Source organism: Mastigoproctus giganteus, chromosome 9, assembly GCF_048544385.1.
Source record: "Mastigoproctus giganteus isolate SK-2022 chromosome 9, ASM4854438v1, whole genome shotgun sequence".
Lineage (NCBI taxonomy): Eukaryota > Metazoa > Arthropoda > Arachnida > Uropygi > Thelyphonidae > Mastigoproctus > Mastigoproctus giganteus.
Window position 1 is genome coordinate 126,681,793 of NC_143583.1, and position 14,759 is coordinate 126,696,551.

The 14,759-nt window shown below is 37.2% G+C and overlaps 1 protein-coding gene across 1 annotated transcript in view; it reads left to right on the forward strand.

The window, feature by feature from the left end:
• The first annotated feature begins 1,174 nt into the window (after window positions 1-1,174).
• hop (tyrosine-protein kinase hopscotch) overlaps window positions 1,175-14,759 on the forward strand; it is a 215,831-nt gene continuing 202,246 nt past the window's right edge. Inside the window, exon 1 of the mRNA XM_090380791.1 lies at window positions 1,175-1,438. Within this exon, the coding sequence (XP_090236917.1) occupies window positions 1,175-1,438 (264 nt within the window). The remainder of the gene's footprint in view (window positions 1,439-14,759) is intronic.

A 14,759-nucleotide genomic window follows, 5' to 3' on the forward strand; every position in this document is an offset into this window, starting at 1 on the left:
TCACATTGTTATGCCACCTCCAGCAATCCATATTTTCAATAGACAACAAGATTGTTCTGATGCCTTGTATGTATGTATGGTTTCCTCTATATACACACTCTTTTATCAGTGCTAAAGAGCATAAATTAGCACTCATTGGATCACGTGACTTGCCTCCACTCCTGTATGCACTGGTATTTTCTGGTTGTTGCCTGAGAGTAGTGGCTTCCACAAAAGTCTCTTACTCCTGTAGGGTCAATGCTGGGCACTTTAAATGCAAGCATATAACTGGACATCATTCTGGTTAGGCACATTCAGCATTGTTGTATATTTGCCCCTATGGACAGCAGACACTTTCAAGATATCGATGCAACCATAAGTTACACCAAATGTGGGAAAGAAAAATTTGAGGAACATGAAGAAATGTCAATCATATGTGGCCAGTGCAATCACTGGGTTTTGATTCCACTGAAAATCTGTAGGATGAACTAGAAAGGCACATTTGTCAAGATATCACTTCAGGCGTTGAGGACAGTGGTTCAACAATATTCCTCAAGTTAATTTTCAAGACCTTACTGATTCCATGCCACAGTGTGTTAGAGCAATAATTTGGGCCAATAGTAGTCCTATAAAGTGGTCAGGCAGTGTATAATAAATATTCCCACATTAAATGCAGAGGTTAATTGTTTCGTTGTTTGACCATAGTTACACTTCAATAATATGTTCCAGGCATCGCTTGATGCCTGGAACATATTATCGCCTCACTCTATTGCCTTACATGTTCAGTCTCATGTCAGTTCCAAGATGACATGAGAATGGAAAAAAAAAAGTCAGGTATTTTTCTATTCATTAGACTTAAATGATACTAGTCTTTGAATATGTCACAAGTCCAGCCTTACTCTTTACTGTATTTGAAGTCCATGCAATTCTACCATTCACAATTTCCAGAAAACTGATTTTTTGGGCCACATGTAGCACTTTCTTGCATATATTACACTGTGACACCTTCAATTTACATATTTTTGCATAGATGGTGGCATATAACTCAAACTTCCATGGTCCTCATAAAGTTGATAGGCAATCTATTTCTCTAATTTATATTGTTTTGATATATATTTAAATATAAAATTTATGTGCTCATTCTACTTCATATTTCTTTCAGGTAGAAATACAGATTACCTGAACAATGTTAACAATGGAAAGTGGTGTGATTATTCAACTCTGTACACAAGAAGTACCTTTAGAGTTACCAGGAGGAACAATTTATGTTGCAGAAGAATTGTGCATATATGCTGCTAAACATTGTGGAATAGGCCCTGTTACACGTCATCTTTTTTCTTTATGGTTGCCAGAATCACAAGTTTGGCTTAGTCAGTTTCGAAAACTGGATTCAAATGGTAAAAAATGGGTGTTGCATTTTAGGTTGCGGTTTAAGCCTCCAAGTATCACAAGACTAAAGGTAAAAGCTTTACTCATTATGTAAATCTTGGAGGTTATTTTTTGAAACTGACCAGTTATGTGAGGGGGATATTTGAAAAATTTTCTAGCCTATCACAGAAAGAAAATGAATCAACTTTTATACATCATAGCCTACCAATAGGGGTAGGCTATGATGTATTGTTCCCTTATCTTTTCTAGATTTCCTTATGTGGAATCCATTGTCTTGGTCCTATAACCACTCTTCAGTTGCATGAATAACAATATTAATTTTCTCCTAGTGTTACATTTTTTTCCAAATATTTTTCAGTGCAGGAAACATGTAGTAATCAAAGCTGCCATATTAGGAGAATAGGATAGATGTGACAACCATTCATGACCTTATTTGCTGCTTGTCTTCAAGGTTACCTAAGTCTTGTGACTGAAAAAGTTGTATGCAAGAAATTATCATGAAATTTCAATCGCAAGGAAGAATAATATTCACAAGTATAAAGTTATAGAATTCTTATAATACCGTGATAATAGACTAAGTATAAAAATAGCGAAATGCTTAAAGTACAGTACTCACCTTGAATATAATCTGCAGTAGTTTTATGAAAAGACTGATGGCTAAATTTAAGGTGGAATGATTAAGTTAATGCATTAAGGTGGGATGAAATTTAATTTAATGGAATTTTAAAATAAGCACAAGGAAGTAGAAGTGCACTACTCTGTCCCTGGTTGTCATAAAGTAGAAAATAGTTAATCTGCAACATAAAAGAATTGATAATGCCAATAGTTGTGATGACAGACTTTCGTTAAGTTATAACGTCTTCAGTTGGTGGTGTTAAGTGAGAAGTAGCACGTGCTGTATTTTTAAAGAATTTTCTATACTCTCATGATGCTCTTTGGAACACGTGGGAATCTTAGATGTGAGAGATTCCAAGCCAAAAGGGAAGTTTTGCGTTTAGGATGTTGAGATTAGTATTGTGTCGAACCCATTCGATAATGAGGGCTTCGTATTGAAGAATTTTGTGGCTGGTTTTTAGTCTTATAATAGTGATAGCGGAGTCAATTAAAGGCGTGTGATTGTGGGTTTGAGCATGTATTGTGAGTTCTGTACTAGCTTGTCCCGATCTAAGACTATTATAGTGGTAGTATGCGCGAGTGTTAGAGGTTTTGGTAGAACCAAACTTGGTAGTAGTACTACCAATATAACAGGCATCACAGTTTGGTTGACGTTTAATCAAGTAAATTATATTGTTCAAATCGTTGGTTGGGTATTTGTGTGTGTCTTTGTAAGTGTTGAATAAGGATCCGAGTTTATTATAAGCTGAAAAAATGAGGGAGATAACTGTACCTGTAAACAGTCGGCGGAACTGTCTGACAAGTTCATTATGGTATGGGAGGATGATGCGTATATTTGCATTGGTGGTGGGTTTTGGTGGATTGTTAATTTTACTTTTGGCGGCGGAAATAGGGACGGAAACCCTTCCCTCCAGAAATAAGAATACACATGTTACGCTGATGACATACTCATAATAGGCAATAGGTCCACTATAGACAATCTCTTTTTAAAATTTAATTCAATACACGATAGATTAAAACTCACTCTTGAAATTGAAACCAACAACCAAATTAATTTTCTCAACTTCACCGTTTACAAAATAGGTACCAAACTAGGTACCTATAATACACATACAGGTAAATACAGTAAACCCCCGCTATTCCCGGGGGTTACGTTCCTGAGAAATGTCGCGAATACTGAGTTATGACTCCCATAGTAATAAAGGGGTTCCGTTCCAAAGTATGAAATATATAAGAAAAACTAGTCTAAAATTTTGTCTATGTATGTATTATATGTACCTTCATAATATGACTATGTACATAGACAGTACGTAGTGAAATGTAAGCATATGGCATCAAAATTAAAATAAGAAACAATTTAATATTAAATGTATTATTTATTAGAAATTTCAAACAAATCTTTCAAACCAGTGCCTTTGCTAGCAAAAAAACTTATCCCGCCAGTGCTATCACCAGTTTCGCTAAAGTGTTGATAAAGGAGTTTTGCTTTTTCACAAATGATGAGTGAACTTAACGGAATTTTATTTTGAGTTAGGTCTTCTATCCACAGATTTAAAGCTTTTTCCATTTTTCTAATTTAACATCACGAGTTACAGATTTTTTTAAGTGATTAGCGTATTTTCACGGACACTACAGCAGATTTTTTCTTCCGATTTTTTGATTGATCGTACCGTTGACTCATTGATTTTATAATGTTTTGCCACTGAGGAGACACTTTCACCATTAGAAATTTTTTGTCTAATAACTCAATTTTATTTGCTTATGTCATCACCTTCTTTGATCTTTTCACATTTTCCTTGTTATTCATAGCCATATTTTTGTACGGGTTAGAAAGAACTTGTCCACAATAAAGTCACTTTCTTCCGTTAACACACTCGAAAAAGTCTGTTTTACACTGCAAAACGGTAGATTTATCACTTTTGTAAGCATATCAATTTATAAATTGATAAATTTATTCAATTTATAAGCATGTAAATTAAAAGCAAACGACAAAACCTTCCATGACAAGCGCATAACACATACTGAACAAGGATTAGCGAGAAACATCCACTCTCGCGATTTTGTCACCCTTCTCCCCCCACCCACTGAGCGCTGTTTTGACCGGGAAAGATAATTTTAGCCACGCCCATGTTTTTTTATGGCAGAAAATATTCACGGCACTTTAAAATTCACATTTTTTTTTTTTTTTAGGTTTCATTTTATATTAAAGCAGCGATCGCGAAACCGCAAATAGCGAGGGTTTACTGTATTTACATTTTGCTTCACACCACCCCCTCTGCACAAAAAAAGCGGTTTAATACAACCAAATACATAATGCCCTCAAATATAGCACCTCACAAAATGACTTAACCAATGAACTTCAATACCTCACAGAAAAATTTACAGCTAGGAACTACCCAACTCATTCAACACTATTTCCGTCGCCAAAAGTAAAATTAACAATCCACCAAAACCCACCACCAATGCAAATATACGCATCATCCTCCCATACCATAACGAACTTGCCGGACAGTTCCGCCGTGTGTTTACAGGTACAGTTATCTCCCTCATTTTTTCATCTTATAATAAACTCGGATCCTTATTCAACACTTACAAAGATGCACACAAATACCCAACCAACAATTTGAACAATATAATTTACTTGATTAAATGTCAACCAAACTGTGATGCCCGTTATATTGGTAATACTACTACCAAGTTTGGTTCTATCAAAACCTCCAACACTCGCGCATACTACCACTATAATAGTCTTAGATCAGGACAAGCTAGTACAGAACTCACAATACAAGCTCAAACCCACAATCACACGTCTTTAATTGACTCCGCTATCACTATTATAAGACTAAAAACCAGCCACAAAATTCTTCAATATGAAGCCCTCATTATCGAATGGTTTCGACACAATACTATCTCAACATCCTAAACGCAAAACTTCCCTTTCATCTTTTTTCGGCTTGGAATCTCTCACATCTGAGATTCCCACGTGTTCCAAAGAGCATCACGAGAGTATAGAAAATTCTTTAAAAATACAGCACGTGCTACTTCTCACTTAACACCACCAACTGAAGACGTTATAACTTAACGAAAGTCTGTCATCACAACTATTGGCATTATCAATTCTTTTATGTTGCAGATTAACTATTTTCTACTTTATGACAACCAGGGACGGAGTAGTGCACTTCTGCTTCCTTGCACTTATTTTAAAATTCCATTGAATTAAATTTCAACCCACCTTAATGCATTAACTTAATCATTCCACCTTAAATTTAGCCATCAGTCTTTTCATAAAACTATTGCAGATTATATTCAAGGTGAGTACCGTACTTTAAGCATTTCGCTATTTTTATATTTAGAATAATATCCATTCGTAATGAATTTGTCATTCTCAATATTACCAGGGGTGTGCTGTGAATTTGTTAACAAGGGACTCACTTGAAGAATTTCAGCTAAGGGTCATCCCCAGTTAATACAGTCTTAAATTTTATCAAAGAAATTTTTTTTTTTTTTATCAAGGGTCTTGCTTGAGTCCTCTCCAGCACATCCCTGGATATTATCTTTACTTTGTCTCAGAAAAATTGTGGAATTGCCATGGTAGCTGATGGTACCTCTCAATTTCTTGCAGGAAGGAAATCCTTTGTATGCCATCACATAGACTGTTGCTTTGTCTCTAGATTATAGCAAGGAATCTAAGTGTCATCCATGGTGACCATTGGCTGACTGACTTATATGAATCCTGATCAGATTTCTCAAAAATTATCATTATATAATTTACCCTCTGCTGTTATGCATTCGAAACTTATGATACCAGGGAAGAACTGAACATGAAAGATTTTTGAAATGATGTCATCAGTAGTATTAGTAGTTGCAAATGATGCAAGAAGACAAACTTATACAGCATCGGCAAAAAAAAATAAACCCTTCCCATTTCACCTATCTATCCCCTCCAATAGTTTGTCTAATTCTTCCTTGAATTTATTCAAGCTATCCACTTCCAGAACATCAGATGGAAATTTGTTCCTACAATCGACCACTCATTGATTAAAGGCCAACTTCCGTACATCTATTCTGCAACCATCCTTCCTCAATTTGATATGCCTCCCTCATGTGCATAGTCTGAGCAAGGGGAAGAATCCCATTGGTATTGAGCTTGCTCACTCCATTCAAAGCCTTAAACACCTCAGTCAGATCACCGTTCAGGTGCCTATTCTTCAGATGCTGCAATTTGTAGAACTGAAGCCATTTTTGGTAAGATCATCCTTCTGTTCCTTTCTCCAGTCTTTTCTTTTTGGTTCCCTCTCCAGTAGCTCTATATCTTTTCTAAAATGAGGCCTCCAGACCTGAATGCAGAATTCAAGATGCAGCCTGACCATTGCCTTATACAGTGGAATAATCACCTCCTTATCCCTACTAACAAAATTCTTTATTATTCCACCAGTTGATATTTTTTGAGATGTGACAGTCACTCACCACCTAGATCTAAGTTCATTTTTAGACTCTGTGATCCCATTTTCAGTTGAGCAACCAAGCCTTTGATAGTATCATAATAATAAGCAGTCATTGTCTAATGTCCTTGTAGTTTTGCTTCTCAGACAGCTGTTTTGCATAAAGGTACTTCATTACCACATTGCTCTCTTCTTTTGTGAAATTATTGATTTTTGTGGTGACCTTTTTAATCCTAAACAAATAATAGCATTTAAGATATTACTCTAAAATTTTATTACATGCATATAAATGTTTATTTAATACTATTATTTATTTGAATTTCAAATAATAAAATATATAGTAGGCGAGAAACTTTTCAAGTGTCCTTCCTGCATATGCATATTATTGATTACTTGCTTTAAAATAAACAACTCCTTAACTTTGTTTATTTTGTAATTTCTGTGGTTGAAGCTATGATAAATGCAAAATTTATTCTCTTTTGGTGTTAAATACATAAAATATTTTATTTATTTTATCAATGCCTGAATGCATTGTCTATTCATTTAAATACTACTTTAAAATTTTATATAAACTTTATTTAAAAGAAAATTATATTTTAAAATAAACTGTGTATATACTGCTTTAAAATTTTTTTTAATGGTAAACTGGAGCAATATCCAAGAATTTGTTGTGGAGGTGAAACTTGTCCAAATGTTGGCTTTGCTTATCTGAAGAAAGACAATACTGAAGAAACTCATTGTGAAGGTGCAGCATGTACCTACACCAACATATTAGAGATGCAACAAGAGAAAGCAATACTCTGATTATTAATGTGGCTTTTTATGTATTAAGAATCTTTAGGTAAAGGAGCTACTAGGTGGCACTGACCATAGACTATTTACGTGGAATTTATTTAAAGATATAGCATTAGCTTGGTCATTATTCAATTCATTAGTTGACACATGATACAAGGAAGCAAGCTTATATAGGATCAGTCAAAAAAAAAAAAAAAAAATTGCCATTCACTCCAAAAGTTTGTCCAGTTCTTCCTTGAATTTATTTAAGCTATGAACGTCCACAACAACAGAAAGAATAGACAGGATAGGAAGGGAGGAGGGGTTATGCTATTAGTTAAGAAACACAAAATCCAAGGAAGTGAAGCCAGTCGACATCGCTGGACAGTGCAGTGTCGAGTCAGTTTGGTGTGACATAAGCATTGGGAGATAAAATTGAGAGTAGGAGTGTGCTATAGGCCTAATAACTCTGATGAGTATAATAAGAAAATGTACAGGGAAATAGAGTGGGCCAGTAAATCAGAGAGTCTTATAATGGGGGATTTTAATTTCCCATATATTAACCTGGAATTTGTGGGTTGGTCACTCACACACTGGCAAGGCTTTTGTGGATTTATTGGATGATTGTTTTCTACATCAGCATGTTCGGGAGGCAACTAGAGGGAGTAATATACTTGATTTGATTATCAGTAGTGATTCTTCATGCATTAAGAATCTGCAGATAAAGGAACCACTAGGTGGCAGTGATCACAGTGTGCTGAAGTGGGATTTACTCAAAGAGGTAATTACCATCAGGGGTAAAGGGAAGGGTTATTGCTTTCATAAAGGCGACTACGATGGTCTGAGACAGTATTTAAATTCTATACAGTGGGACCAACTGATGATGTTACCAACAGCATATTCAAAATGGGAAGCATTCAAAGAACTTACCTTGGAAGCTACTAGGCTTTACATAACAACTAAGAAATATTGTTCAAGGTATAGGCCTAAATGGATGTCAGATGAACTAATGAAACACATGGCAGAGAAAAAAAAAATGCATGGGATACATATAAATTAATACGTGACACAGAAGCCTATGATAGATATAAGCTGGTCTGTAACCAAGTCACAAAGGAGGTTAGGCAGGCAAAGGCAGATTATGAGAAATCTTTGGCAAAGGATGCAAAGAAAAACAGCAAAGAGTTCTTTACTTATGTAAACTCTAGAAGGAAGGGGATGAATCAGATTGGTCCACTTGATATCAGTGGTTCAACTGTTGATGATCCTGCTCAGGTAGCTAACAAACTAAATGAATATTTTGCATTGACATTCACACATGAGGAGTTATTCAGCAAGGGGAATGCCAGAGGTGTATTCAACTCTGGCAGTAAGCTAGATAATTTTGCAATAACTGAGAGTAAAGTGGAGGAGAAATTGTTGAAGATAAACACAAGAAAGGCACTTGGGGTAGATGGGATCTATCCAGTTATATTAAAGGAGGCAGCAAAGGAAGTAAGCAAACCCTTAGCCATAATTATGAGAGCTTCCTTGGACTCAGAGGAGGTACCCATAGACTGGAGATGTGCAAATGTGACCCCAATTCACAAAGGAGGATCAAAGGCCGACACAAGTAATTATAGACCTGTGAGTTTAACTTCTGTTCCAGGAAAATTAATGGAGGCACTGGTTAAAGAAGCACTGCAGGATCATCTAGACAAGACTTCAGTTATAATTCGGACACAGCATGGTTTTGTTAAGGGAAAGTCTTGCTTGACCAATTTGATTGGATACTATGACGCAGTCACAAAAGAACTGGATGCAGGGAATAACTTTGATATTATATACTTGGATCTTAGAAAGGCTTTTGATACTGTTGCACATGGAAGACTGCTGCACAAATTGGAGCAGTGTGGCACTGGAGGCAAATTGCTGCTATGGATAAAGGGGTGGTTGAGGGGGAGAAGACAGAGAGTGGTAATCAATCGACACTTCTCATCGTGGACTAATGTTATTAGTGGAGTCCCTCTGGGTTCAGTGTTCAGTGTTGGGTCCATTATTATTTTCTGTATTTATAAATAATATTGATGATGGTATATCAAGCGTAATATCCAAGTTTGCAGACGATACAAAGGTTGGCAGGGTTTGTAAGGACATTACTGAAGCTATGCTGCTGCAACAGGATCTGGAAAGGTTGGGCAGATGGGCTGAGAGGTGGCAAATAAAGTTTAATATTGACAAATGTAAAGTACTACATATGGGAAACAGCAACCGCAGAGCAACGTATCAACTCTGTGGTACTACACTGACAGTGGTAGAGAATGAAAAGGACCCGGGGGTAATTGTGCAGGCAGATATGAAGTTCTCTGAGCAGTGCAGACGGGCTGCAAGAGTATCTCATGGTGTCTTGTCAATGATATACAAGAATTTTTCTAACAGGGATAAGGAGGTGATTATTTCCTTGTATAAGGGAATAATCATCCTTCTTGAAATGAGGCCTCCAGACCTGTATACAGGTCTGGAGACCTCATTTCAAGAAGGATGTAAGCTGCTGCAACAAGTACAGAGAAGGGCAACAAGATTAGTGAATGGAACAAAGGGTTGCTCTTACGAAGAAAGGCTTAAGTTTTGCAAATTACAGTGTCTGGAGACTAGACACTGGCGATGTGATCTGATAGAGGTGTATAAAGCCTTGAATGGTTTGAGCATGCTCAATGCTGATGGGATTCTTCCTCTTGCTCAGAATAATCACCTGAGAGGACATAAATTCAAATTGAGGAAAGACAGATGTAGGATAAATGTGCGGAGATTTGCCTTTACCCAGTGAGTAGTTGGTTGGTGGAACAGACTTCCATCCCTTGTTGTGGAGGTTGATAGCCTAAATAAATTTAAGGCTCAGCTGGACAGGTATTTTGAACGAACGGAGGAGTGAAGTGGAATTTTTTTTTTGGCTGATGCTGTATAAGCTTGCTTTCTTGCATCATATGCCTCTACTAATGCTAATGCTAACAGCTGGATGTTTGTTCCAGCAATCAACCCACTAGCCAAAGAAATATTTCCTCACACCTGTTCTACAACTGTCTTTCCTCAGTTTGAATTTATGCTCCCTCAGATGCATAATCTGAGCAAGAGGAAGAATCCCATCAGCATTGAGCTTGCTCAAACTATTCAAGGCCTCTAGACCTGTATGCAGTATTCAAGGTGTGGCCTGACCATGCCTTATACAAGGACAATTACCTCCTTATCCCTGCTATCAGAATTCATGCATATCATTGACAACATCCCATGAGCTGCTCTGGCAGCCTCTGCACTGTTCAGAGAACTTCATATCTGATTGCACAATTATCCCAGGTCTTTTTCATTCTCCTCTACCCTGAGTGTAGTACCTCACAGTTGGTACATTACTCTGGGGTTACTGCTACCCATATGCAGTACTTTGTATTTGTCAATGTTAAACTTCAGTTGCTACCCCTCAGCTCATCTGCCCAACTTTTCTAGATCCTGTTGAAGCAGTGTACTCTCGCATTATTATCATTAACAGTGACAATAATGCCAGCCATTACTTCTGCCATTACCTTGCCAACCTTCGTATCATCTACAAACTTCGACATTAAGCCTGATATACCTTCACCAATATCATTGATAAATATAGAATTTCTATATAAATATATAGAAAACAACAATGGGTCCAGCACTGAACCCTGGGGACTTCACTACTAACATTAGTCCACGAAGAGAAGTGTCCATTGATTACCACTCTCTCTTCTTCTACGCAACCATTCCTTTTTCCATAACAGCAACTTGTCCTTAATGCTATACTGCTCCAAGTTGTACAGTAATCTTCCATGTGGAACAGTATCAGAAGTATTCCTGAAATCCAAGTATATGATATCAAAATTATTTTTTGCATCCAGTTCCTTTGTGACCACATCATAGTATCCAGTCAAATTGGTCACACAGGACTTTCCCATAACAAACCCATGCTGTGACTGAATTATAACTGCAGTCTTGTTTAGATGATCCTGCAATGCTTCTTTAACTAGTGACTCCATTAGTTTCCCTGTAACAGAATTTGAACCAACAGGTCCTGTAATTACTCGTATCACCATTTGATCTCCCTTTGTGAATTGGGGATATCTTTGCTGCTATGGATAAAGGAATGGTTGAGTGGGAGAAGACAAAGAGTGGTAATCAATGGACCTAGTGTATAGTATTAATTGTAATGTGGCTATGGTGGTTCCCCCAACTCTGCATCAGGCAATGTGATGAATACAAAACTCTGTAAAGGATAGATTTACATAGATTTGTGTGTTTGTGTAGTATTAGTGTGGGGTTGTGTTGTTCATCCAGCTTCTTAGCCTAGGGGTCTGTGTTTCCACACAAAAACCTCTAGTTTACCATCCATTGCCACGAGGAGGTTTGTCAGGCAGTAGGGAGTTTAAAGCACTGGTGGGGTGAACTCTGTGGTAGCCAAGGTTACAAATAGGGAGAGCCAAGTAAAGAAAAAAGTGAAAGATTGAAGGTAGAAGTGGGGGGAGGTTAAAGTGGTAGAAAGAAATCAGGAGCAGTAGTAAAGGTGCCCACCTGGTGGAAGGCGGGGGACAGTAGGGGGCACTTGGACAGAATGTCCATCTTGCCTTGGGGGCAGGAGTTGATAGATTGTAGTGGGGTTACTCACAAGGGAAGTGGAGGGATTTCCACCCAGATTGGGGGGAATAAAAACAACCAACCAGGTGGTAGGAATGGCAGATCACAGGGAAAGAGATTCCTGTGTTGGAGTGTCTGTGTGGTGCTCTGTCCTACACTGGTTAGGGTTTAGTGCTGATTAGTGTCACATCCCAAAGCACGCTGGCTGAGTAGCAGCGGCATGGTGTCTGCTTGGATGGGCAGGGGGGCCATAATGAGCCATCTGCCAATCATCCTATTGGGGGTGGGGATGGGATCGACGGAATTTACTTCACTCATAATCTACATTCCCACTCAGCTTCCATTCTGAATTTTAAAAAAAAAAAAATATATATATATATATACACAGGGTATTTCAAAAATTATGGTCAATAATTTAAAGGTGAAAAGTACAAACCAAAATAAGCAAAAAAGTCCCAGTGAACATTGGGCTGCAGATGTTTTAAACTGTTTTCGAGATAATGCACATTTTCTGTTAAAATCCGCCACTGACTATGGGAGCACTAGTTTTGCAAATATCTGTGAATCCTTTGCTAAAGGTGGTTTTATTAAACATAAGATAATACATTTTTAATTTTTGGTTTCAACACCACAGGATTTTACAGATGTTACAGGATGTTCTTTCTAACACCCCTTCCTCAACGTAAGGTGTTATGCTTCTGGGCCTACCTGCCCGTACTCCATGTGTGAAGTGCCCATGTTCTCTAAAGCATTGATGTACCCTGATGAATGTGCACCTGTTGGGCTGCCTTCAGCAGGGAAATGCTTCTTGATATAAACTTGCAGCCTTGAGTGCACTGCCTTTGGCTTTACCATACGTGAAGTGCATGTCTGCGTAATCTTCGTTGCTATAACTTCTTTCCATGTTGACTACCTTTTGACGAGTACTAATATGCCTGCTACGTCTCAGAGCATTGAGAGAGGGGAAACGGAGAGAATGAGTATAACCTAACCTAAATAAACAAGTCAGTGGTAGATCCCAACTCTGTACCGTTCACCTTGTCATCGGTGGATCCCAACTGGAAATGTGCAATATCTCGAAAACGATTCACTTATGGACCCATGTTTACTAGGCTTTTTTTTGCATATTGTAGTCTGTACAGTACACCTTTAAATTATTGACCATCACTTTTTAAACACCATATATATATATATATCCAATATTTTAAAATTAAATAAAAAAATAAAACATAAGCCAGTAGTATGACAAAAACTGTAGAGCGAAAATTAACATAAAAATAAGCCAAAATAAAACAAACAAACGAAAAAAGGAGAGTAAAGGTAAGATATAAACAGTAGCCGAGAAACCCTTATATAATTTCGCACTTCAAATCCAATTAATAAGACCGATATAAATATAAAATAATGCCAATTACATAATAATTTAGCGGTACCACCCGAGAGGTACCAGTTCCAAAAGACGTGAAATATCACCAGAAAGGGTTAAAGGAACTACTAAACGATAACAAAATCAAAATAAAATTGACTGACCATTATGCCCCATATCGACAGAGGACCACAATATTAATGGTCAATAATGGTCATGGAATCGCTGCATTTCAATCGCTATACAAATCGTCGCAAAGGCAAAAAGATCGAAGTACCAATCCACCCTTTCCCCTCCGATCGATCCACCAGTGCAGAGGATTTGCACGGCAGTGGTCCTTATGCAGCAAAAAATAAATTATAGGACAGACAGCACTCTAAAGCAGAGCCACACCACTGACATAATATAAGCTGAACCAGCTTATATAAAAGAGAAAGGAAAATAGATGGCGGCACAGGCGCTGCTTAATTAGCATATCAACCCATTACTACCATTGAATTATATTTGAATAATGACAAAAGTTAAAATAAATAAATAAATATTGAGCTTTCATTAGAGGCAGCGACACACAAATCCTCCATATGAAGCCAAGATATATCCAATAATTTAAAATTAAATAAAACAATAAAACATAAGCCAGTAGTATGGTAAAAACTTTTTGCCATACTACTGTCTTATGGAATTCTGTGACTTGAGCAACCAAGTTCCTCAAGTCACAGAATCTTGTACCAGACCATCAATATGGCTTTCAGAGAAACAGATCAACCCTAGATGTGCTCACCAAAGCCGATTCTTATATCTGCAATGTTTTTGAAGCAACATCTAGTCATGGTCAACTTAGATCTTGAAAAGGAATTTGATACTACTTGGCATCATGGTATTATAATCGATTTTTACCAACTAAGACTAAGGGGACAGTTGCCTGAAATAATTCAAAATTTCTTGCGCCTGCTTTCTTTTCAGGTCCTATATAAAACATACTCTCTACATCTCGCATTCAGGAGGAAGGCGTGCCACAGGGTTTGATACTTAGTCTAACACACAATTCGCAATTCAGGTTAGCAATGTGACACAGGATATCCCAAAAACAGTTGAAACTTACGTATGCGTCAACCTTACCATTTCCTGTTTGTCTAGAAGTATGAATAACATCGAACAGCAGCTCCAACTAGCCATAACCAAAATAGAATCCTGGACTTTACAGAATGGCTATTTACTGTCAGAAAACAAATGCACTGCCATTCACTTCGGCAAGTTACAGGCTCTAAATCCGTACCCTGAATTAGAAATAAAAACAAAACTCCATCCCATTTGTTCATACTGTTAGATTACTTGGACTGATATTACACAGCAGCTAAACTTCCAAGCTATATCCTCAAACAGGCCTAGGGGGCTGGGAAATTCCATATTCAAGAAAGTTAATACTCAAACACCAGCCAAGTAATTAAATATTTAATAAAATAAAATAAAGTAAGATGATACAGTAAACTGGACTATTACAATAAGTACTAAAAGAAATAAAATCGGTTAAAACAGTTAAAAACTAACAATGCTAAAATCGTTAAAAT